At 36.9% G+C, this 27087-nt stretch overlaps 2 protein-coding genes across 2 annotated transcripts; both read left to right on the top strand.

Moving 5' to 3' along the window:
* Positions 1-575: 575 nt before the first annotated feature.
* Positions 576-1511, top strand: LOC140843774 (olfactory receptor 6C2-like). Its single transcript, XM_073214199.1, has one exon. It carries the CDS (start codon positions 576-578, stop codon positions 1509-1511), a length of 936 nt encoding a protein of 311 aa, XP_073070300.1.
* A 16017-nt stretch (positions 1512-17528) lies between these two features.
* On the top strand, positions 17529-18467 carry LOC140843773 (olfactory receptor 6C2-like). Its single transcript, XM_073214198.1, has one exon. The coding sequence runs from the start codon at positions 17529-17531 to the stop codon at positions 18465-18467; it is 939 nt and encodes a 312-aa protein (XP_073070299.1).
* The last annotated feature ends 8620 nt before the right edge of the window (positions 18468-27087 follow it).

Genomic DNA, 27087 nt, shown 5'->3' with positions numbered 1-27087 from the left:
GTGATGACCTAATCTACTCCAAAGTGCAAATTAAAAGAATAGTGCACATTAAAAAATTTATCAGGGAAAATTTTGTCTTCCTTTGACTATATTATTCAAAAGACCCATAAAAACTTTAATTTTTCCCAGCACTTGTCATGACCATTTAGTAGGCTATAAAATCAATTTTACGGTATTTGTATTTATTTTTAATGAGATACATTAGAACATAAAGCATTAGAGATCAGGGCACCAAAGGATCAGTATTTTATTGTCATTTTTGTTCCCAGTATATGTGTGTAAGTATTTGTGTGGGTGTGAACTTGTACACTGGGATGCAGTATAAAATATCTATATTACCATATGTTATAGTAAAAACATTTGAAAACAAGGTTTCTGATACATATAATAATATGCTATCAACAGAGCCTAGTATGAGTTATTTTTAAAATTTATTATTAAATAAAACAAAACACATGTAAAATACGGGTGACTTTTCTGAACAAAACCATAATATGACTATTTTACCACCGTATTTTCAGAACTTAGATCCTTTGCTTTTACATGCAGTTTGGGCAAAATTCAGCCCCCCTGGAATGAGAAACCACACATCTGTAACCAGTTTCATCCTTCTCGAATTGACAGATGACCTTCAGCTACAGATTCTGATTTTTATATTTCTACTGATCACCTACTTGTTGAGTGTAACTGGAAACCTGAGCATCATCATCCTCACAATAGTGGATTCTCACCTTAAAACTGCGATGTACTTTTTTCTCCAAAATTTCTCCTTAGAAATCTCGCTCACGTCTGCTTGCATTCCTAGATTCTTGTACAGTATATCGACAGGTGACAGGACTATTACATATAATGCTTGCATATGCCAACTTTTTTTTACATATGTTTTTGGAATAACAGAATTTTTTCTCCTGGCCACCATGTCCTTTGATCGATATGTAGCCATCTGCAAACCCCTGCATTACATGACTATTATGAGCTACAGGGTCTGCAAAAGGCTCGTCTTCTGCTGTTGGATGACTTCTTTGTTGATCATATTGCCACCACTCAGCTTGGGACTGGACCTGGAATTCTGTGCCTCTAATGTCATTGACCACTTTGCATGTGATGCTAACCCTATGCTGAAGATCTCATGCTCAGATACATGGCTCATAGAGCAGATGGTTATTGTCGGTGCTGTGATGACTTTCCTCATGACTCTGGTGTGTGTCGTTCTGTCCTACATGTACATCATCAGAACAATTCTAAGACTCCCCTCTGCCCAGCAGAGGACAAGAGCCTTTTCTACCTGCTCATCCCACATTATTGTGGTTTCCATCACCTATAGCAGCTGCATCTTTGTTTATATCAAACCTTCAGCAAAAGATGAAATGGCCATTAATAAGGGAGTATCTATACTCACTACTTCCATTTCCCCCATGCTGAACCCATTCATTTACACTCTGAGGAACAAACAAGTGAAACAAGCCTTTAATGACTTAGTCAAAAGATTTAAATTGCTCTCAAAGAATTAGTGGAATGTTGATGTCAGTATCCGTAAGCAAATTTTCTTCAGTTATTTCTCCTTTTGACTTTTCCTGATCTAGATTTGGCCTTCAATTCGGTACCAGCCCTGGTCAAGTCACCCCTTTGATCTCCTTATAGAAAAGCTTCTTTCAGATGATCATTGTAATGAAGAAAAATCAGAATAGATGTCTCAGGAAATCTAAGCATGACTTCACTCCTAACATTTCCTTTCCAATTGTAAAAGGTTTGGGAAATTTATCTTCAAATATTAATACAATAGAGAACACCATTCCCTTAAAAAGAACACATACAAAAAACAAACCAAAAACCTTACTTAAATAAGAGACTTAATTTTGAAAAGAATTGAAACTTGTCTAAGTGTTATAAGAAAAATTTCATAAACTGAAGATAGATTTTTAAATGAGGAATAAGTATAAGATTTAGGATTTGAAAGAAGCATTTACTAATGGAAAATCTTTGAAATCACACAATTCACATATTTTACTGACTAGATCCTACCTAATATGAAAGTTATTTGAAATTTGCCAAAGGGTCATGAATTAAGTAACAATGCACTTGTAATTTCTGTTAAAGATAAATCCTTCACTGAAGTTACATAAAACGTATTTATATTGGTATCCCAATTAAATTGTTTAATCTTGTATGTAGAGTATTTTAGCAAACAGATGGCAGCAAGTCCAAGAAAACTAATATGGGGCTAGAGGAGTAATATATTAATAAGCCTTAAGCCAATTATATTATGAATGAACAAATGAGAAAAAGAATAAAATGTGAATACAAATATCAATGTGATGATATGCTTTTTAAGTGAAGAATATGTCAATTCAAGAGACCAAATTACACACCTAATTATAATTCCTCAAAGAAACACCAGCATTTCATTATTCAGTACATTTTGTTCCAAGTTCCTCTTCCATAATGCAGCATAGTAAAATTTCCTTTGATCCTTTTTCTGTATTTCAGGCCACTTCTCCTTTCATGGACAGTGTAGGCATGAATTTACCCCTCATTTTTCAACTTCCTAACCTCCAGTTTAGATGACATTCCCACAAGTAATTTATTGCTGACCTTGTCTTATGATTCCACCAACAGTACCCCAGGCCTAGGTTAGTCCGACTCATTCCCACTCCTGTCATCACTTACCCGCTGCTTTCATTCCTTACCAAACTGCAATTGCATGTTTACTTCTCCTTATTCTACTCTCAACGGCAAATACATTTGACAAGGTCTCCTCATAGGCCAAACTCTAGAAAGCTTTATGCCTGACACAGACAAATATTAGGTGCTTAACAGATAATTTTCCAATATGATGGTTTGAAACTTCTGATGATGTAAAGTGAGAACTAATATGTGAATAGAAAAAACACAGAAGTAACATTTGACACGAATCTGTGCATTACAGAGTGGGTCAAATTACATTTCCAGAATCTCTCACCCAGCTTTAGTGCATCTCCATATCAACAGGTGTTTCCAAGGGGTGGAGAGAAGTAGTCCATCTGAACCAGAAAGGTTGGGGGAGTATTTGCTCACTTCTGATGCAACAGGAGAGAGAGAGACAGACGCGGGTTGAATGCTTGTAAGCAATGAATGGGTTTTAAACTTATTTCTCCCTTTGACTGATTTCAGTTTCAAAGGTTTTTTACCCTGGGATTCCCTCTCTGGAGTTACACCTGGAGGTAGTTGGCAGGACCTCTGAACCTGAAATCGTCTACACGGGTGTGACCCTTTGGTGAGCTGACCCTAGAGATAGTGAGGAGATGCCTAGAACCTCCAATGTAGATAGTGGGAAGGCACCAGTGGCTGCAGTAGTAGAAGGTGCAGCTTCACCTGGAAAGCCGCTACCTGTGTCGCCTCCAATTGGGGAGCTCTTAGTGGGGGAATTGATCTGGCATAAAATACCTCCAAGAGGGTTTGGGCCTTCCCCAGAATTGGGGAAGGTTGGAGACATCAGATGCTGCAAAATTAGCCCACTGTGAGATAGAAGGGTGCTTAGAGGCCTGAGTGTTTTTGTAGCAGCTGGCATTGTAGGATCTTTGTTTGTCGAGATAGTGGAAAGGATTACTGAGGAGAGAGACAGACTTTTGCATCGCTTGGAGGAGCTGGGTGGTAACCTATGGGATGCCCTTAAAGAGGAGAGACCATTATTGAGACGATGGATCACGCTCCTGGGATGAGGCAGCAGAAGCCACATTGCAGAAGGTTGTTGGGGAGTGGAAGGAAGGAGCGGTCCCTTCAGCCCCGGAGATGGTGGAGGAGCTGGAGCTGTGGGGGGAAATAGGTGGTGCAGTGGATGTGGAGGCGGGGCCAGGAGCTGATCTGCTGCCACGGCCACCTCCCGAGGCACCAGCCTCTAATGTGTTAAAAGCCCACGTAGCTGTAATTAAAAAAATAAAAATAAAACAACCGCAGGCTCCTCAGAGTGAGGAGTCACCCCTCCCTAGGTTGTGGAGCACTCCATGCTCCACCCCTACACCCAGGATGAGTTGTGGGACATGAGCGTCCAGTACAGGCAGACGCCAACGGAACCTCTGCCTGCATGGCTTTAATGTCTCTGGGATATGGGGGTGGAAATGTTGTCATGTCTGGTCCTGAAATGAGTAGACTGGCTTCCCTGATGACTCACCCTTCCCTCTGGCATCCGTTGCAAAGTGCCCATCATGCCTCAGGGAATCAGACACCTCTGGATTGTCTGACAGTGCCATCAGGGCAATTTGGCCTAATCAGGGTGATTTATCATACTTACCCACTAGCTGGAAAACATACGTAGAGCTCCAATAGGTATAGAAGAAATTGGGTGTGAAAAATATTGTCTGTAGTATGGACATCAAGACTCCAGAGAGGAGTTGTTCCAAGTAAGAATGAGAAATCTGGTGCTCAATACAGTTTCCACATCTTTCTTTGGGTCCCTAGTGACTACTCTTGCCCCCCACATAGGGCAACCCAAAGTGAGGCTACTTGAACTTTAGCAGATCTGGGGGAGATTGAAACAATAAGATCACAGAAGTAGGTACAGGCTGTGACTGAAAGGAGAGGTGCAAAAGACCCATCAAGGACCCAGATGAGGGTTGATTTGATAATGGCTGGGGTAGTGAAAGAAAACTTTGATGGACAGCCCATAGGAACTTGTTAGAACTGTGGCCCCAATTAAAGCCTGAGCAGTGCATCTGGCTGCTGAGGTCCAGGACACAGAAGCTGGAGTCAAAGCCTCACATCCGGCCTGAGTCCCTGCAAACTTCCTGGGGGAAAGCACTCAGACTTTGCTTGGGCCCCTCACCCCACAGGAGGGCTATTGGGCATCATGGTTTGAGTCAGGGAGGCAAAGATGCCTATCTTGGGGGACATGGTAGAGAACAGATGCCACATGTAGAATTAACAATTCCTTGGTACCCTGAATTGTCAATGAATTGTGCAAAAAATGTACAATGTGTCTTGATGCTAGTGAACACAGGAACTGAGTGTTCTCTAATTTATAGCAAACCAGAGCATTTTCCTAGAACTTCTGCTGTGATAGATGGCTATGGAGGTAAGGCAATTAGAGTGAAGAAAGTCCAAATCCCACTGGGGCTGGGGCGTGTACCCCCAAAGGAGTGTATACTGTGTACATTTCTCCCATCCTTGATTATACTTTGGAGGGAGATATCCTGCAGGGCCTGTGGCAACATACCACTGCAGATGAGTTCGGACTGAGGATACACGTGGTAGAGGCAGTTCTGAGGGGACATGCTAAGCATCCCCCTGTAGCTCTGACTTTACATTTGCAGATGACAAATACTAAGCAGTATAAATGGCTTGGGGTTCACAAGGAAATTGGAGAAGCTCTACAAGAGTTGGAGAATCATAAAGCCAACTCAAATTCCTTTTAATTCCCCAGTGTGATCAGTAAAAAGTCCAGATTGCTCCTGGTATATGACCAGAGACTATAGGGAATTGACCATTATGGATACACTCAATCATGAACTAGGGATGTATAATTATATTGTAGACCTGGCTAATGCTTTCTTCTTTATTGACATAGCACAGAAAGTCAGGAACAGTTTGCATTCATGTGGGAAGGTTGGCAGTGGACATTCACTGTCCATGCACAGGGATACCTCAACAGACCCATTATATATCAAGGACTTCTGGCCGCATGGAAGAAACCGCAAACAATGTGGTTGTATCACTACATTATCATGCTCACATCGGATTCTAGAAGGGTCAGTTCCTAGACTGCTGCAACATCTATAAGAGAAAGGATGGGCTGTGAACAGCATGAAGGTTCAGGGACCTGGGTTGTCTGTAAATTCTTAGGGGTTGTCTGGTTTGTAAAACTAAAGTTATCCCAGAAGCAGTCATAGACAAGGTGCAGGCTTTCCCTCCTCCTCCAACTGTTGCCGTATTACTAGAGCTTTTGGATCTCTTGGATTACTGGAGATTATTTATCTTGCACTTGGCACAAATTCTGAATCCCTTATACTGGTTGGGACAATACGGCATCAGGTGGGACTGGGATAAACATGTGCAGCTGATTTTACTGCTGCTGTCTGAACAGCCAAGCAGCCAAGGCCATACAGGGCATAAGTGTACTGGACTCATCAAGATCATGTGAGTTACATGTTCATGTAACCAAAGATGTTTATGGATTGGGTTTTAGCAGCAACATGAACATGCCAACCTATTGGATTCTGGACACAACTATGGAAAGGAGATTTCTGGTACACCTTGATAGCGAATCAACTGGCTCATGCCTTGCTGGCTATGGAACCAATCACTGGGAATGCTCCAGCTAAGGTAATAACCACCTATCCCATTGCAGGGTGGGTGCAAACTGGACCAAAGGCCATTGAGTGGTGTTCACATTTGTTTGCTCCGGCCAAATGGGGTGCATACTTACAGCAGCATAGTGCTCTGTCTTCCAGGCCCATAAGTGGGAAAATTCAGTGAGTAATGGGGCCAGTGACATACAGTAGTGGAAAGCAGTAAGAACTTGCATTTGAGCCATGGTAGCCAAGAGTCCTTATCAAGAGGGAAAATTCCCTATCCCTGAAGATGCTGGTTATACAGGTAACTCAGGTTGTGGGCAGCCCCTAAATTGGAGGGCTGTGACTTCCCTCCTGAGACTGAGACAATATGGATGGAGAATGGAGAGGGCAAGAGCAGACAATGGGCTGAGTTGCGGGCACTATCTCGTGATCACCCAGGAGCCCTACACTATAGTTGACTGCATTGACAGATAGAACATCAATCAGGGCTTGAACCTGTGGCTACCAACATGGTACGATGCCATCTGGATGGTTGGTCACTGGTCCCACTGGGAGCAAGAGATGTGGCAAGACCTATGGGCCTCTGATCAGACTAGGAAAGTTACCGTACAGCACATGATAGGCCATTTGCCTTTGGTATCCCCAGGGAATGATAAAGCAGACTTATTATTACAGGTCTGCTGCCTAGAAGGAAAGCCTACCTCTGAGGTAGTTCAATGGTTACATCAGAATCTGTTGCACACAGGGCAGAATACAATGTTAGCTGTAGTCTGTCTTTGGGGCATGCTGCTGACCTTTTAGGAAGTCAGCAGAGCCCACAAGGAGTGGCTTGTGTGCTCGAAGAGGGACTTACACTGAGTCCTGCAGCAACATGGGACAGCAGTAAAGGGGCTGATACCCCTTGTCAGGTGACAGTAGATTATATTGGGCCCCTGCCAATATCAGAAGAATATTGGTATACCGTGACTTGTGTTGACACAGCTACTGGACTATTCTTTTCTTTTCCTGCACATCTTGCAGATAAGAAATGAACAAAATGTACCTAGAATGTGTCTTCGCAGCTTGTGGCCGACTGCAGGTGATTGAGAGTGATCAAGGCATCCACTCTACTGGACATGCAGAACAAGAATGGGTTCAGCAATTAGGAATAAAATAGAAGTTTCATGTACCATATAACACTATTGGAGAAGGCATGATAGAGAGGTACAAGGGTTTGTAGAAATCTGGTCTGAAGTCAGACACCAATAGTCTTTCAACAGGGCTTGTCATCTTGCTTATGGACAGACAGTGCTACAGCATTTGGATGAAAATCCTGAAAGAGAGCCTAGAGTCCTGTGAACATACTAACACACATTGTTATCTGTCCTATACAGTTGTATATGAAAACCAAAAAGGAGTTATTGCAGCCAGGATATGGCCAGCAGTGCAAAATCCTCCTGCCAGGCCCATCTGCTTTTAACCCTGGAAACTCTGTCGAGTGGACGTGATCGTGGATATTTTGACACATGGACCAGTGATGGCTGGCCCTTCTGCTACCTTTGGAAAAAGGTCTGGAAGCTGGACTTCTGTGTGTTCCTGGAGTAAGAGCAGAGTGGTCCCCAGTGATCACAGTAGTGTTCCACCAAATAATTGGGAGGTAAGAGCATTTTATGGGGAAGTTTTCTTTTTATGTAAATGACCAGTACATGTACATCCTGCAGCAATATATACTGACTCACCTGTATCTCCCACCGTGATGGGGTAGAAGGTCTGGTAAACCAGACCAGGCTGAGATCCCATTCCTGCCACTGTGCCATCACAGGACCACTCTCTTCCATGCCTAATACCTGATGGATAAGATTTGCATATTCTGGTGTTATTGAAACATATATTTTATTGCCCTTTATGTTATTTTCTTCTATAATCTCTGTGGCTTTGACCCTCCCCATTTCTCCAGATGCTACCTTATGTCAGCTCTGAACTCCCTAACTACTGGCTTCCCGTGGAATGGGCAAGCTAAGGACTTAATCTGCATAGGACTTTGAACCTTGGTAAATTCTCTGGAATGAGGATTATCTTGACTTTTTTGCTGTTGTTGTTGTATGTTTTTAGTCTGGTTCCAGTACTCCTGTTTTCTTGAACAGGACCCATTGCAGAAGATAGGGAGTAAGTAGACTGTGAGGTGAAGTTTCTGAAGGGTGGGATGTGGATAAAAGTGCAATACTTCTAGAATCTCTCTCCAGTCCTTAGTGTGTCTCCAGGTCAATAGGTAATTACAAGGAGCTGTTGGCAGCTAGGGCCTATCTGGACTGGAAAGGTTTGGTTGGGTCTTTTTACAGTGGGGTTGGGATAGATATTAGAGAGCAGTAAATGGGTTTCTCCCACTTTATTTCTCCCTTTGATTGATTTTGGCTTCAAAGATTATTTGCCCTGGGTTGGGAACATATTTTTCCCCCCAGAGTTACCAGGGAACACAGAGATAGAGACGCTTGGAGAGACAGAGTCCGGGGCACATTCACATAAGTCTGTTTCCATGCTTCCTGTCTTATCCTTTGGTCTACTTTTCATACTACTGCCAATAAAATTTTGTTGTTTTTCAGGAGTGTTTTTCTAGACTTGGTCTTCTGCATTGCCAAACAAATTTTAGAATCAGACTTTTACTTTACAGAAAAATAGTTTGCTAGTATTTTGATAGACTTTGTGAAATGGATTGATTGACCAAATCAGTGCAACAATTTATCAGTGTACAGCTTACATTTGTAGAGTATAGAACCTTCCAGTCTATTAACATGGTGTCCCTGTTCACTCATTCAGTTATTCTTTAACTTTTTTCAATATCTTACAGTTTTACTTTTAGTGCATATTTGTCTTTGCCCTTAGAATTATTGGAAATGACAAATTAAATTTATTTAAAAGTATTCATTGGTTTTGAATGATATTATAAAGGAAATGATTGTAAATACTTATCTTCTAATTTCTCACCTTTAGTACATAGGAGCAAAATTGATTATTGTGTATTGACTTGTTGTCCATGAACTTTAAGTTGCCTAATAAATTCTAAAACTTTTTCTTAGATTATTTGGATTTTCAACATAGATATAAATTCTTTTCTAAATTAACAACTTTATGAATTTCTTTTAAATTCTTGTATCTATTATCTTTTTCTGTTCTATCTAGAGCCTCCAATACAATGTTGAGCAAATATGATGTATCAAATATCATTTTCTTATTACAGACTCAGAAGAATGCTATCAGCATTCAATATTGAGCATGATGTTTGCTAAGCATTTGTGGGTATGGAAGCAGTTTGTCAGATTAGAGAAGTCCCCTTTTTTTGATGGGTTTTCATAAATGGATATGGAATTTTATATATTTTAAAATCAACTGAGAGACTCATAGGATTTTATTCATATTCTATTAATGTGATAAAACTGTATTAATTATTTTCAAATATCAAACCAGCCTATGCTCTCAGGAATTAATAGAAGTATATGTTGGTTTACCATCCTTTCTGTATTGCACTAGACCTATGTTGTTAACATTTGTTTGGGACATTTGTATGTTTAATCACAAGAGAGATTATTCTGAAATATTCCTTTCCTGTAATGTGTGACAGGGTATTATTGAAAAACAGCATCATTGAGATATAATTCATACGCCATACATTTTACCCAGTTAAAGTGTATGATTTAATGGTTATTAGTATATTCATACATATGTACCACTGTCACCATAGTCCATTTTGGGATATTTCCATCACTTCCAAAGAGGCCCCCATTTTAGCTTTCATGTCCAACCCATGTCCCCTTCCCATCCTTAAGCAATCACTAATCTGATTTCTGTCTTTATGTATTTCCCTATTCTGAGGTTTCATATGAAGAAATCATATGATATTTGGTCTTTGTGACAGGCTTCTATCACTCAGCACAATGTTTCCAAAATTCATCCAAGTCATAGCTTGTATTAGTTCTTCATTTTCATGGCCTATATCATTCATCAGAGTATTAAATATAACCAGTCATGCAGAGATTGCCATATTGACTATAGTACAGGCACAGGCTTAAACTGGAATAGGACCCCTTTGAAATATAAATGTATATGAATCTAGCACATTTAATGTATTCATTCATCCACTGATAGTCATTTGGTTCTTTTGTACATTTTTGTTTTTGTGGATAATGCTTCCATAAACACTTGTGTATGGGTTTTTGTGTGGATATATATTTTCATTTCTCTTGGGTATATGTTTAGGAATGGAATTGTGGTGAATAGAGTCCTAGTATACTCTACATTTAATCTTTAGTGTAAGTGCAAGACTTTTCCAGCATGGCTGCACCATTTTACATTCCCACCAGCAATGTATGAGCATTTGTATTTCCCCACAACTTTGTCAGTACTTGTTAATATCTGACTTTTTTATTCTATCCATCCTATTGGCTGTGAACAGGTATCTCGTTCCATTGATTTGTATTTCAATGATGATTAATAATATTCAACACCTTTTTTTGTGTTTACTGGTAATTTGGATATCTTGGATGAAGGATAACATTATTAGCTATAAGGTACATTCAGCCACATGTAAATATATGTATAAATATATAAATCATGTATACAGATAAATGTATGCTTCATGAATTTTCACCAAGTGAATGCATCCTTGTAACCATAGTCAGAATAAAGATAAATTATTATCAAAGAATCCCCTTCCATACCAAAGAATACTTATCTGTTCAAAGGTGACAGGAGTCTTGACCTTAACAGTTGCAATAATTATTTTTAACTTTTCTTGAGTTTATATAAGTCAAATCACACAGTTTCTGGTTTTTTTGCATCCAAAATTATATTTGTGAGCTTATACATGTTGTTTTATTAAGTCATTGACCATTTCCATTGCATAAATATATACCAATTCATTCTTTTACTACTCAAGATCAGTAGGGTGATTCCAGTTTGGTGGTATTTATAGGGAATGCTGCTATGCACATTTTTCATACTTCATTTTTTGGTGGTATTTATTAGCAATGCTGCTATGCACATTTTTATTCTTCATTTGAGGGACACATAAATATTACTTTTGCTTCAGTATTGTATACTTAGGAGTGCTATTATTGTATCAAAGGTGTATGTTTTGTGATAATTGGCGCCAGAAACAGATCTCCAACATCATGGTACTAATTAGTGCTCTCACACCAGTAGTACATGAAAATTCTAGCACCAAATCCACAGCAGCGTGTGATATTCTTTTTTTAATTTTAAATACTGTAGTGATTTTGGAACAATGAAAAATAGGAAACAAGCAAAAAGATGATAAGTGTAAATCTAAATGTGCAAAGATTATCATATTAGATGAAGTACAGAGTCAAACTATATGCTTATACAAGGCATTCTTTTGAAATACAAATATACAGATATTTTAAAAGTGGAGGTTGGAAAATTAACAAATACATAATTATGCAGAATATTTCAAAACCCCTTTTATCAACCACATTGATAGAGCATGTCCAGAGAAATGGAAAAGACATAGAAAGCTGCAATAATAATAATTGCCTTGTCCAAAATAACCTTTAGCGGTAACAACCCCAAACTGAAGGAGAATACACATTCCTCTTAAGTGCTCATGGACTATTTACCAATATAATCTAATTCTGAAGCATAACAATATCTTAACAAATCTGGAGATTTGAAATGCAAGAATATTCATTCTCCAAAAAGGAATTCAATAAGACCTAGAAATAATTAATGTTTGTGATGCTTCCGTATTATGTATACTTTTGGTTTATTTATTTTTAACTCCATAAAAAAGCATTTAGTGGCTAACCTATTGTTCAGAATATTGGTTGTTCAGGAGCATTTTGTTTAATTTCCACATATTTTGGATTTTCCAATTTTTTTCTTGTATTAATTTCTAGTTTCATGCTCTTGTGGGGCAGAAAAGATACTTGATACAGTTTCAGTCTTCTTAAATTTAAGGCTTATAGCCTAACATGAGATCTACGTTGGAGAAATGAGCTGCAGATGCATGAGAGGATTGTGTACATGGCTGCTATTTGGTAGGATGTTCTGTGTATGCCTTTTAGATCCATTTGTCCATAGTCTTTTTCAAGTCGTGTTTCCTTATTGGATTTCTGCCTGGATGTTTTATCATTGATGAAATTGGTGTCCTGAAGTCTCCTAATATTTTAGTATTTCTATTTTTCCTTTTAGGTCTGTTAATTATTGTGTTATATATTTAGGTGCTATGATGTTGAGTGCATATATATTTGTAATTGTTATATCTTCATGATGAATTTTTTTACTGAGATGTAATTTTTACAGAACATTGTGTAAATTTCAATTAACATCTCTGTCACATCACATAATTATCACTTCTTTTCTGGTGAGAACTTTTCAGACTACTCTCTTAGCAGTTTTGAACTATATAATACAATATTGTTGATTTTAACCACTATGCTGTGCATTAGAGCTCCAGAACTTATTCATCTTCTAATTGTAAGGTTATACCCTTTAATGACATCTCTCCATCCCGCCCCCCCATCTCCTGGTAACCACCATTCTTCTCTCAGTTTCTATGAAAACAGATTTTCATAGAAACTTTTTTGATTGCACAGATCAGTTTATCAGTCAGTATTTGTCTTTCTTTCCCTGAGTTATCTCTCTTAGCATAATGCCCTCAAGGCATATCCATGTTGCCACAAATGTCAGAATTTCCTTCTTTCTTGAGGCTGAATAGCACTCTATTGTATATGGGTACCACCTTTTCGTCCTTCCTTCATGTGTTCACGGAGTATTAGGTTGCTTCCTTTCCTGGCTATTATGAATAATGCTGCAGTAAGCATGGGATTGCATGTCACTTCAGCACCTGTTTTCATTCCCTTTGTCTATGTCCCCAAAGTGTATTGATGGATCAGAAGGCACTTGTATTTTTAGTTTTTTGAGGACAATCCATACTGTTTTCCAAAAGGGCTGACCAATTTACATTCCCACACACAATGTAGGAGGGTTCCTATTATTTGGCATCCTCACCAACATTTATTACCTACTGTTTTCTTGATGGTAGCCATTCTAAAAGGTGGGACCTGATAGTTCTTTGCGGTTTTGATTAGCATTTTCTGGTTATTTATGATGTTGGTCATATTTTCATATACCTGTTCTCCACGTGGATGACTTCTTTAAAAAATGCCTGGTTAGTTCAACTGCCTATTTTTTAAATCAGGTTTTCATTTTGTTGTTGCTGTTGAGTTGTATGTGTTTCCTACATGTTTTGGATTTTTTGAAGGTCCTAAATACAGTTTATCTGGTATGATTTGCAAAAATTTTCTCCTGTTTGGTAGTTTGCCTTATCAGTTTGTTGATGGTGTCCTTCTGAGCAAAATTTTCTTAGTTTGATGTTGTCCTACTTATTGATTTTTGCTTTTGTCACTTGTGGTTTTGTGTCATATCCAAAATATTATTCCCAAGACTAATGTAAAGGAGATTCTTCCCTATACTGTCTTCTAGGAACTTTATAATTTCAAGTCTTATGTTCACATCTTTAATTCATTTCCAGTTAATTTTCATGAGCTTTGAGAGAGTGGAGTCCAATTCCATTTTTCTGTATGTGGTCATCCAGTTTTCCCAACACCATTATTGTAAATATTCCTTTTTCCAGTAAGTGTTCTTGGCTTCCTTGTGAAATAATATATGTGGAGGTTTATTTCTGGGCCATCTATTCTCCTGCATTGGTATATGTGCCTGGTTTTATGCCAGAACCATAGTGTTTCAACTGTAGCTTTGTAGTATAGTTTGAAATCAGGAAGTGTGATACCTTCAGATTTGTTATTTTATCTAGTTATTACTCTGGTTCATAGAAAGCTATGAAAATCAACATTAAAGTATATAACTTTTTTCAATATTAATAAATATTAAACAAAATTGCATAAATATTAAATATTTATTAAATAAATATTTTATTTAATAATAAAATTAATAAATATTAAACAAAAATAATTTCAAATATAAATAACAGGACTCATTTAAAAAGTATGATGCATAAAGGATATGCAAAATGTGTGAGGCCTATTCAGAAAAAAATAATTTTTTTCTGAAAGGTAACATGAAATTCTACATGTAGAAAATAGCATAAAGACCAACTTAGAAGTGGTCATATATTTGCAACATATATCACAAATTGTTATCATAGAATAAGTAATAACAATGCACAGTTCTAGGAAATATTATAAAAAGGAAAAGATATTTATAGAAAAATGACTGCAACACACCTAAAAGTTGATATATAAAAAAACATGTTTATAATAAAAATTATAGAATCATATAATAAGCTCAAGATAGTTATTCCTTATAAGAGTGAATTTTTTCTTTAAGAAATCACAAAGATTCTACTGTTAGGATTGATTTCAAATCATAATGGAATAAACCAAAAAGAAATATTACTTATTCTCCAAATATGATACAAATTTATAACCATTGAGTAAAAAAAGTTTGTTTTTAATTATCAAAGTAGTTTGAAAACCTACCCACAAAGGACATTTCATATTTCTGAATATGCCAATTAATAAGAATATACTACATGGAATTTTATGGAAGGGTGTAATAGAGACATTAAGTGTCTATTACTTTTAAGTTTAATTTTTCCATTCTTGGTATGTTAATATTTTAATAATGCATAGCAATTACATAAGGTGAAAATATGTTACCAAAGTAGAAAAGTAATTGTATCCTTTCATGGCAATTAGCAGTTTAAGATGTTATTGAATAAAAGGATATAAAGGTAGGCTTGCTCTTTTTCATTTGATTTTTATTTTCTGTGAAGTCCTCTGTTGCACATCACTGTGGAATCTTCAGTTCTCTGAGGACATTGTCCCCACTGCTGCCTGTTTCAGAGTCCTTGCCATAAGATTCATAAATAACTTTGGATCCTAATCCATCTGGGACTTGAGTCCACATACAAGCCATGCAAACATTTCCTCATCCTTCTAACCCTCAGGATGTTCAGGGATAAAGAAACAACTGAAACCACTATGTCTGTAGTATTTGAGAGACTAAGAAAATCATTTTCTTTAAGAAACAGTTTGATACATTTTACCAAGATCAATGGATAGTTAATTGAATTGTGGTAAAAAGAAACAAGAGTCTATAATTTTGAGTTTATTGAAGATTTTGATAGGGCTGGATTTGTATATCAACAAATATTAGGTCACCTAAAAATAGGTGAAATGAAGGACTTCTGGAAGCAACCTTGAATTGGAAATCATCAGCTGACATAATTTAGATTCCTGAAGTTTTTTAAAAGACAAAAGAAGGAAACATGTATTAGTGAAACAATAGTGTCTATTAATTTTTTCAAGATATTTAGGAGCAAGGACGTGGCTCAAATTTCCAGACTTGTGTAAAGCACAGTGGTGTTAAGACTGAAGAAAAGAGAGGTAGGTGGGTGTAATGTTTCTTTTTTGTCTCAACTCTCATTCTACTTAATTATTTTAATTGCTTAATCCATTGCAACTATTCATTTAATTTATTGTTAGTTGTGTGATATACATATTCAGGGGAGTGCCCAACTCATCCTAAAACATCAAACCAGGGTCATCCTTGCATTCTTTATCAAAACCTGAAAACTCTTAGGTATTTACTATGGGAAATGGGCAGATGGTGAGTACAGAGTATCTCCTACTTCTGAAGGAAAGGATATTTTAAACTCATTAAATGAAACCTCTACATAGCCAGTTAATTAGAATTTTCATAATGATTGATGTGGTTTTTCATCAAATGATTTATGGCCTTTAAGAAGCGTTGGAGATTGAAATCATTTTAGAAAGAATTAGTGTAGTTACTTGTTATTAAGTAAGGATCAACCACAGAGCAGATGATGGTCCAAAAGCAGAATTTAAGAGTTTTATTCTGTGTTGTTAATATATTTCTGGCAAGTGTATTGAATAAATATGGATAGAATCCAAAAAAGGAAAACTATTTCTCTGCCAAACAGTGATAAGTTAGGTAAGGTTTTTTTTTTTGCCTCAATGTAGGTATTACATATATGCTGAGTACATAGTCAGGTCATGGTGTGACTCAGGAGCCACTCAGAACACTTCCTACACCAAACATAAAAGCCACCAAGAATCTTCTAAATTAGAGTCAAGATATGGCAGAAGTAAGAGTTGTCAGACTACTTTTAAAATTGAGTCCACATAATAAATATTATAACTTACCCAGGTCTGGGGATAAATATTACCTTGAATTAACTCTATATGTTAGTCTTCTAAAGCTCTGATGTTACTACATTAAAAAAGATGAAAATGCTATTTTCAACAAATTTTTTTACATCTGCTATTAAGCATAAAGAGTGATAAAAACACAGAGAAAGTTCCTAATGTGGCTTGGGAGATTTGGGAGGACTTCTCTAAAAGGTTAAATAGAAACGGAGTAATGAATCATAAAGACCCAAGTATAGGTCAGAATCAGCATAATGGATGTAGTAAGGGGGAGGGAAAACACATAAATGATTACACAAAATTTTTTCCAGACAGGTAGTACATATAAGATGACCTGTGCAGTGGAACAGGCTTTGACAGCATTGGTAGAGGAAACTAGGAATATCTTGTGTCACACACAACTGTTGTGTTTTTAGTTCATTCAGGAAAAAAATCCTACAAGCAGAAAGTGACAATGAGGAAAACCTTGGTTATTGATAAGGGAAATATTCTTAAGGGAAGTAGTATACCATGAGCTAATCTATTCCAAAGTGCAAATTAAAATAATAGTGCATATTTTAAAAATTCTCATAGAAGATTCTATTTTCCTTGGACTACATTATTCAAAAAATTCCATAAAAACATTACTTTTTTCCTGAAACACAGTCATGACCATTTAATAGGATATAAAATCAACTTGATGATACATGTATTTATTTCTAATGAGATATATTAGAACATAAACATCAGAGAGTAGAGAACCTACGGGTTAGTTTTTTGTTTCCAATATATGTGTTTAAGTATTTGTGTAGATGTGAGCAGGTACACTGGGCTGCAATATAAAATGTCTACCTTACCATGCGTTGTAGTAAAAAACATTTGAAAGCCAGGTTTATGATCCACCTAATGATATGCTATCAACAGAGCCAAGAACATGAATTATTTTTAAAACTCATTATCAAGAAAAACAAAATACACATAAAATACATTGCTTAGCTTTTTTGAACAAAACCCATCGTAAGACAATTTTTCCACTCTCTACTCAGATCTTACTTCCATTGCTTTTACATGCAGACTGGGAAATAGACAGGACCCAGGAATGAGAAACCACACATCTCTAACCAGTTTAATCCTCCTGGGATTGACAGATGACCCTCAGCTACAGATTCTGATTTTTATATTTCTACTGATCACCTACATGTTGAGTGTAACTGGAAACCTGAGCATCATCATCCTCACGTTAGTGGATTCTCACCTTAAAACTGCAACGTACTTTTTTCTCCAAAATTTTTCATTGTTAGAAATCTCATTCACTTCTGCCTGCGTTCCTAGATTCTTATACAGTATATCAACAGGTGACAGGACTGTTACATATAATGCTTGTGTATGCCAACTATTTTTTACAGACACTTTTGGTGTAACAGAATTTTTTCTCCTGGCTACCATTTCCTTTGATCGATATGTAGCCATCTGCAAACCCCTGCATTACATGACTATTATGAACTACAGAGTCTGCAAAAGGCTTGTCTTCTGCTGTTGGGTGACTACTCTGCTGATCATATTGCCACCACTTAACTTGGGACTGGACCTGGAATTCTGTGCCTCTAATGCCATTGACCACTTTCTCTGTGATGCTAAGCCAATATTGCAGATCTCATGCTCAGATACATGGTTCATAGAGCAGATGGTCATTATCTGCTCTGTGATGGTTTTTATTGTGACTCTGGTGTGTGTGGTTCTGTCCTACATGTACATCATCAGGACAATTCTAAGACACCCCTCTGCCCAGCAGAGGACAAGAGCCTTTTCCACCTGTTCTTCCCACATTATTGTGGTTTCTATCACCTATGGCAGCTGTATCTTTGTTTATATCAAACATTCAGCAGAAGATGAAATGGCCATTAATAAGGGAGTAACTATACTCACTACTTCCATTTCCCCCATGTTAAACCCATTCAATTACACTCTGAGGAACAAACAAGTGAAAGAAGCCTTTAATGACTTACTCAAAAGATTTATACTGCTGTCAAAGAATTAGGGGAACATTGATGTCCAGATCTCTAAGCTCTTTTTCTTCTGTTTCTATCTAATTTTGTCTTTTCCTCATCTATGTTTGACCTTCCATCCAATACTGACCCTGGTCAATTAACTGCTTTCATATCCTTATAAAAAGCTTTTTTCAGATGATAATTGTAATGAAGAGAAATGAGAATAGGTGTTTCAGGAAATCTAAACTTGACTTCACTCCTAAGATTTCCTTACCATTGCTGAAAGGATTGGGAAATTTATCTTAAAATTAGTATAATAGTGAACATCATCACTCAAAAGAAAGCACACAGAAAAACAAAAATAAAACAAAAACCTTACTCAAGTGGGAAGGAACTTATTATTGAAAAGAATCAATACTTTTGTAAGTGTTGGGAGGAAAAATTTCATAAATGCAAAATAGTTTTCAATTAGGGAATATGAATAAGATTTATGACTTGAAAGAAGCATTTATTAATCTAGTATCTTAAAAATGACTTGATACACATATTATTTTATTGACTGGATCGTGTCCATTATAAAATTTCTTTAAAATTTGCCAAAGGGACATGATTTAAGTTACAATGAAGAGAGAAATGCACTGGCAATTCCTGTTTAAGATAAATCCTTCACTGAAGTTACATAAAACAGATTAACATTGAGGTCCCAATTAAAATCTTAGATCTTGAATGTAGAGCATTTAAACAAATGCTACTAACATATGAAGAGAAAAAACATCGAAGTAACAATGACTTGAATCTGTGAATAACAGATAAAGAATGGCATGACTGTAAGAAACAATCTTGTTAAAGTATTTATTTTTAAATATCTAAAGGAAATAAAATGTAAGCCACAATTTGTAGAAAATGTATATTGATAAACCTGAAAATAATCCTACAACATATATGTGTATTCATAATTTACACTGGAGATGTGGAGAAATCAAATTTTAAAAGCATGAATTATTGAAAGGGGATTAAAGATGATGGCATGAGAAGTGAGACAGAAACCTCCCAAAACCACATACAATATGAAAATATACTCAATACAACTAATCCTAAGAGATCAACAGGAAAAAAGGCTGCAACAGACTGCATACACAGATATCATGGAACAGAGCAATGTATCAAAGCTGTGATCCAGCGGGATGCAAGCCCTTCCAAACCTCAGATCACTGGCATGAGGAAGAGAAATGGAGTGGGGAGGGGTTTCAGCCCTAAGAGTGCTGAAGACCCAGTCCTGGAGATCTGCTCTGGTAGTACAAACCTACATTACATGGTGCTCTGGAGATTAGTGGGCTTGGAAAGCTTAAACAGGTGGAATACTTAGAGAGACTGAGATTCCAGCTGCATATGGAAAGCTGGGATCCACATCTGGCTGCTCTGGGACTAAAGAAAGGCAGGCAGTCTGAGAGACTTCCTAGCAGCAGGAGGGCTGCTAAAGGGGCAAGGATTGCAGAGAGCTTGCTACTCAGGAGAATGGACAGGTGGACAAAATTGGGCACACTCTGCCCAGCAGATTGGGAACTTTCAAGAGTTATAGGAGCTCCATTTCCCTGCCTGGCTACCCAGCTCTGAGGCCTCCCACCATAATAAGCAGCCCACTGCACCTTCCTCCTGGCTGGCACCAGATTGCAAACTGGCTGCCACTTCTCTTGTACCAGGCCAGCCAGAGGGAGGCCCAGCCTATTGCAGCTGTAAGCGCAAACCATAGAGGATTCTACCTGTATGCTTGGTCCAATGGCCCTGGCAATGGAGAGAGGTGCTGCACTGAGAAGCAGGAAACAGCTCTTTCTTCCTGACAAGCACCAGTGACACTCACCTGTGAACCCTGCCATTGCTCCAGGGGCTGAGCAGGTCCAGAGAGTAGAGCTTCTGGCACTAGAGGGCACCACATACAAATATGAAACATCAAAGGAACCTGGTTCAAACAAAAATCCCACAAACAACGGAAAAGGGCCATGTGAAACTGAATTTATTAATCTTACAGAAAGAGATTTCAAAATAAAAATCATAAACATACTCATAGAGGTACAGAAAAGTATTCAAGACCACAGTGAATAATGAGATTCAATCATTAAAGAATACAGTATCTGAAATGAAACACACAATGGAGGAATTTTAAAGCAGATTAGGAGAAGCAGAGGAGACAGTAGGAGAAATCAGAGAAGAGGAATACAAAGAAGCTGAGGCACAAAGAGAAAATAGGATCTCTAGAAATAAAAGAACATTGAAAGAACTATGTGACCAATCAAAACAGAATAAAACATTTGCATTATAGGGATACCAGGAGAAGAAGAGAGAGAAAAAGGATAGAAAGTGACTTTGAGGAGATAATTGATGAAAACTTCCCCAATCTAGGGAAGCAGTTATTCTCTCAGGCCATGGAGGGGCACAGATCTCCCAACAGAAGGGACCCAATGAAGACAACACCAAGACATATAATAATTAAAATATCAAAGATCAGGGATAAGGACAGAATATTAAAAGGAACCAGAGAGAGAATAAAGATAACATACAAAGGAAAACCCATCAGGCTATCATAAGATCTCTCAGCAGAAACCTTACAGGCCACAAGAGAGTGGCATTATATATTTAATACAATGAACCAAAAATACTGTACTCAGAAAGATTATCATTTAATTTGAAGAAAAGATTAAACAATTTTCAGATAAAAAGTTGAAATTAGCTCCCACAAACCATCTATCCAATGTATTTTGGAGGGACTGCTTTAGATGGAGTGTTCCTAAGGCTAAATAGCTGTCACCAGAGAAAATAAAACCACATTAATAAACTAGAACAATTAATTTCTAAGCAGTTGCAAAGTCAAATCAATTATCCCCAAAGTCAATCAAGGGATAGATAAAGAGTCAAGAATATTATACCTAATATATTAAGAATGGTGGAGGAAGAAAAAGGAGGAAGAAAAAACAGAACCATTATATTGTGTTTATAATAGCATACAAAGTGAGTTAAATAAGACCATTAGATAATGAGGAAGTTACCCTTGAACATTTGATAACCACAAAACTAAAGCTTGAAATGGCAACAAGTACATACCTATCGATAGTCACTCTAAATGTAAATGGTCTGAATGCACCAATCAAAAGACATAGAGTCACTGAATGGATAAAAAAACAAGACCCAACTATATGCTGCCCACAACGGCTCACTTCAAACCCAAAGACGTACGAGGACTAAAGTGAAGGGATGGAGAAAGATATTTCATGCAACTAATAGGGAGAAGAAAACAGGAGTTGAAGTACTTCTATCAGACAAAATAAACTCCTAAACTCCAAAACAAAGAAAGTAACAAGAGAGAAAGAAGGACATTACGTAATGATAAAGGGATCCGTCAAACACAGGGATGGAATCATTATAAATATCTATGAAACCAACACAGGCACATCTACATATGTGAAACAAATATTAACAGAATTAAAGGGAGAAACAGAATACAATGCATTCATTTTAGTAGACTTCAACACACCATTCCCTCCAAAGGACAGATCAACCAGACAGAAAATGAGTAAGGAAACAGAGGCACTGAACCACACATTTAGAAGAGATGGACCTAACAGACATCTACAGAGCCCTCCTCCAAAACAGCAGGATACATATTCTTCTCAAGTACACACTGAATGTTTTCAAGAATAGATCATATACTAGGCCACGAAAAGAGCCTCAGTAAATTCAGAAAGATTGAAATTGTACCAACCATCGTCTCAGACCACAAAGGTATGAAACTAGAAATAAATTACACAAAGAAAATGAAAAAGCCCACAAACACATGGAGGCTTAACAACATGCTCCTAAATAATCAATGGATCAATGACCAAATAAAAACAGAGATCAAGCAACATATGGAAAGAAATGACAACAATAATTCAACCCCAAAATATCTCTGGTGCATAGGACAGGCCATGCTAAGAGAGAAGTATATTGCAATATAGGCCTACTAAGGAAAGAAGAAGAATCCCATATGAACAGTCTCAATTCACAATTAATGAAACTAGAAAAAGAACAAATGAGGCCCAAGTAGAAGGAGGGACATAATAAAGATTAAAGCAGAAAATAAATAAAATTGATGAGAAAAAAACAATAGAAAGAATCAATGAGAGCAAGAGCTTTTTCTTGGAGAAAATAGACCAAGTAGATGAACACCTAGCAGACTTATCAAGAAAAAAAGAGAGTCTATGCGCACAAATAGAATTTGAAAGGAAAAATCACTAAGGACACCACAGAAATACCAAGAATTATTAGATAGAACTATAAAAAATTATTTGCTAACAAACTGGATAATCTTGACGAAATGGAAAATACAACCATCCAAGGATGACCTAGGAAAAAACAGGAAATATGAACAGACTATTTAACAGCAATAAATTGAATTGGTAATCAAAAAACTACCTAAGAACAAAACCCCTGGACCAGATGGATTCACCATTGAATTTCATCAAAGACTTAGTGAAGACATGCTACCCATCCTCCTTAAAGATTTCCAAAAACCGGAAGAGGTGGGAATACTTCCAAACTCATTCTATAATGCCAGCATAAGAATAATACCAAAACCAGGCAAAGCCACCACAAAAAAAGAAAACTACACATCAGTATCCCTGATGAACACAGATACAAAAGTACTCAACAAAATATTAGCACCTTGAATTTGAAAATTCATGAAAAAGATCACCCATCATGATCAAGTAGGGTCCATTCCTGTGATGCAAGGATGGTACAATATTTGAAAATCCATCAACATACACCATGTCAATAAAAAGGACAAAACCACAGGATCATCTCCAGAGGTGCTGAAAAAGCATTTGACAAAATTCAACACCCATAAAAGAAATATCTGTAAGTACTAAATTCTAACAAAATTAATTTTATTAACAAAGTATGATAAAAGTAAAAGGTAATATATTTATATGATATCCATTATGAATATTAAAATAACGGTAATAAATGATGTTAATTGGATTATATACTATAAAAACTGTAAAATTACATTAAAAATCAGGTAACAAGTATAGAGAAATAAGTAATAAGTGGAAATGGAAAAAGAAGTAAAAACCAGAGGAGAAGAGAAAAGAAAAAATGGTCTTTAGCCTGGATGTTCAATCTCATTGAGGAAATCCTGCCTCTAGGCTTTTTTCTAATTGCTAATTATCTGTTCTGGGCAGAGCCTCCTCAGATGAGCCAATTAAGAACATAGATGGCCCTGCATGGATTTCTCAATATTTAAGGGTGTTTGAGAGAAAGGCTCTCCAATTTTTAGCCCCCACTGAATACCAAAAATGTTTAGTGGCCTTCCACATCTCAACCAGATGAAAGCATCTGGGCAGGTATCCTCACCCTATGGCTGTGCTTCACTTCAGAATTCTGAGATATTTAACTTCTCTGATTCTTTGATTCTACCATAACCTATGCTATTAATCCATAATCTTAAATCCAGACAACATATATACTTCAGTTAATATTTTATTTTTGCTTTTTTCTCCAAGTGGGAGTTCCTTAGCCTATGTACACAACTACATGAAGGGTGTAGAGTTCAACTTCTGAAAATCAAGTCCTCAGTGATACAAGTGAATGTAACTACTGTCACACCATAGATTTCTGACTTCTTTAACCAAAGATAACAAATAATTTTCTATTCAAGCCTGGTTTATCCTCTGGGCTCATAGCTTGGTCACAAATGTATATGTTATCCATTATATTAGTTTTCTAGACCATAACCTGGTTGCTCTTCGCTGCTATTTATTCACACATTATCTCAATGTGAGATCCGAACAAATGATAAACATGCTCATGATTCAGATGAGATTAAATAGTTATTTTATTCACGATAAATACAGATTGAAGAATATGGCTAAGATGAGGGAGGTTGCTTAAATTGGTGTGACTTTCCTGCTGTGTTAGAAGCCAAACAGTTCTGCTATCATTAGGCAATGACACTCTGTCCCCGAGAGCTGACTCAGGGGTGGGTACAGGTAAGAGGGCCGTGTGCTTGCCTTACACATAGCCAGTTACGAGTAGTGACTTATTCCAATCTCATCAAGCAGATAACTTTTATAGAAAATTATTCAGTAACCTCGGTTTTGTAAATGTTCTTGCGTGGGGATTTTTAACATTCATAAAAGGAGACAAGATACAATAATTATCAGACATGTACTCATTGTCTGGTTTCCATGGTTATCAATATATTAAAAATACTTTTCTCTATCACTCTCTGATATTTTATGTTTTGGCTGGCATTTCACCTTATACCATTGACCCAAACATTCATTACATTTCACCCACAAGTTTATCTGTAAATATGATTAGCTGATAAGGAAAATTTCTTAATAAGAATAATACCATGATGCCATTATCCCACATATTAATATTACCAATAAATCTTAATAGATTTTTATATTCTGTGTGTATTCATATTTCCCTGGGTCACATAAAGATGTTTTGTTTTTTGTTTTGTATTTCTTTTAGGTAAGGTGTTTGTATCAAAATCTAACATTACTTTTGGTAGTTATGTTACTTATATCATTTGAAAATTTCCTTATGATCCTTTCACTTTTTCTTGCTTTAATTAAGGGAGAAATTAGGTCATTTGTAGTTAATGGCATCTTTGAATATTTAACTGATTGCTTCCTTATGGAGTCACTTATATTGTTTCTCAATCACCCAGTTTCTTCTTACATGTTAGCTAGATTTAATTATTGATTTTATTTAGATTCATGGTTTTAGCAAAATGATCAATAGGTGAGGTGGTATGTTTTCTGTTGCACCACATCGTGACCCTTATAATGCACATTTGACATACTTTTAACAATGCTTAGATTAGTCAGTGTATTCAGGTCTTGGCAGCCTGATATCTCTATTATGAATATCCCCATCAATAATTCACAAATGGTGTTTAGCACACAGTAACACATTGTTGAGCTTCATTCTTCTCTTAATAGGTTTTAAAACATTGTTTTCTTTTGTATTTCTGTGAATTCATAGCTTTTTTGATAAGGTATTTGACTCCAAGGAAAGGTAGAAAGGAGCATTCCCTCCTTTATCAATGTTTTGTGGTAGTAATGTGATGTCCTAGTGACTTCCACTGGTGATCAATTTCCATTTAAAGACTATATGATCACAGATTTTAAAAATATATTATCTATGTTTTATTAAATTCATTATGCTATTTGCAAACTCAAATTGTCCCATCTTATTTTATTTTATTATTTTATGTTGGTATCATTAATGTACAATAACATGTGGTTACTAGACTCCCCCCACTATCAATTCCCCACACCATACCCCATTACAGTCACTGTCCATCAGCGTAGTAAGATGCTATAGAATCACTACTTGTCTTCTCTGTGCTGTACTGCCTTCCCTGTGCCCCATGCCCCCTACATTATGTTTGCTAATCATAATGCCCCTTTTTCCCCTTATCCCTACCTTCCCACACATCCTGCCCAGTCCCTTTCCCTTTGGTAACTGTTAGTCCATTCCTGGGTTCTGTGAGTCTGCTGCTGTTTTGTTTCTTCAGTGTTTGCTTTGTTCTTATACTCCACAGATGAGTGAAATCATTTGATACATGTCTTTCTCCGCCTGGCTTATTTCCCTGAGTATAATACCCTCTAGTTCCATCCATGTTGTTGCAAATGGGAGGATTTGTTTTCTTCTTAAGGCTGAATAATATTCCATTGTGTATATGCACCACATCTTCTTTATCCATTCATCCACTGATGGACACATAGATTGCTTCCATTTCTTGGCTATTGTAAACAGTGCTGTGATAAACATAGGGGTGCATATGTCTTTCTGAAACTTGGCTCCTGCCTTCTTAGTGTAAACTCCTAGAAGTGGAATCCCTGGGTCAAATGGTATTTCTATTTTTAGTTTCTTGAGGAACCTCCATACTGCTTTCCACAATAGTTGAGCTAATTTACATTCCCACAAGCAGTTTAGGAGGGTTCCCCTTTCTCCACATCCTTGCCAGCACTTGTTTGTCTTTTGGATGTTGGCCATCCTAACTGGTGTGAGGTGATATCTCATTATGGTTTTAATTTGCATTTCTCTGATGGTTAGCAACGTGGAGCATCTTTTCATATGCTTGTTGGCCATCTGAATTTCTTTTTTGGAGAATTGTGTGTTCAGATCCTCTGCCCATTTTTTAATTGGTTAATTTGCTTTTTGTTTTTTGAGGCACATGAGCTCTGTATATATTTTGGATATCAACCTCTTATCAGATTTGTCATTTATGAATATATTCTCCCATAGTGTAGGACACCTTTTTGTTCTATTGATGGTATCCTCTGCTGTACAGAAGCTTTTTAGTTTAATATAGTCCCACTTGTTCATTTTTGCTTTTGTTTCCACTTCCCATGGAGGTATGTTCATGAAGATGTTCCTCATGTTTATATTCAAGAGAGTTTTGCCCATATTTTCTTCTAAGAGTTTTATGGTTTCATGACTTACATTCAGGTCTTTGATCCATTTGGAGTTTACTTTTGAATATAGAGTTATATAGTAATCCAGTTTCATTCTCTTACATGTAGCTGTCCAGTTTTGCCAACACCAGTTGTTGAAGAGGCTGTCATTTCCCCATTGTATGTCCATGGCTCCTTTATCATATATTAATTGACCATA

Source organism: Manis javanica, chromosome 10, assembly GCF_040802235.1.
Source record: "Manis javanica isolate MJ-LG chromosome 10, MJ_LKY, whole genome shotgun sequence".
Classification (NCBI taxonomy): Eukaryota; Metazoa; Chordata; class Mammalia; order Pholidota; family Manidae; genus Manis; species Manis javanica.
The sequence above is the reverse complement of the archived record's forward strand: the minus strand, read 5'-3'. Positions and strand labels throughout refer to the sequence as shown.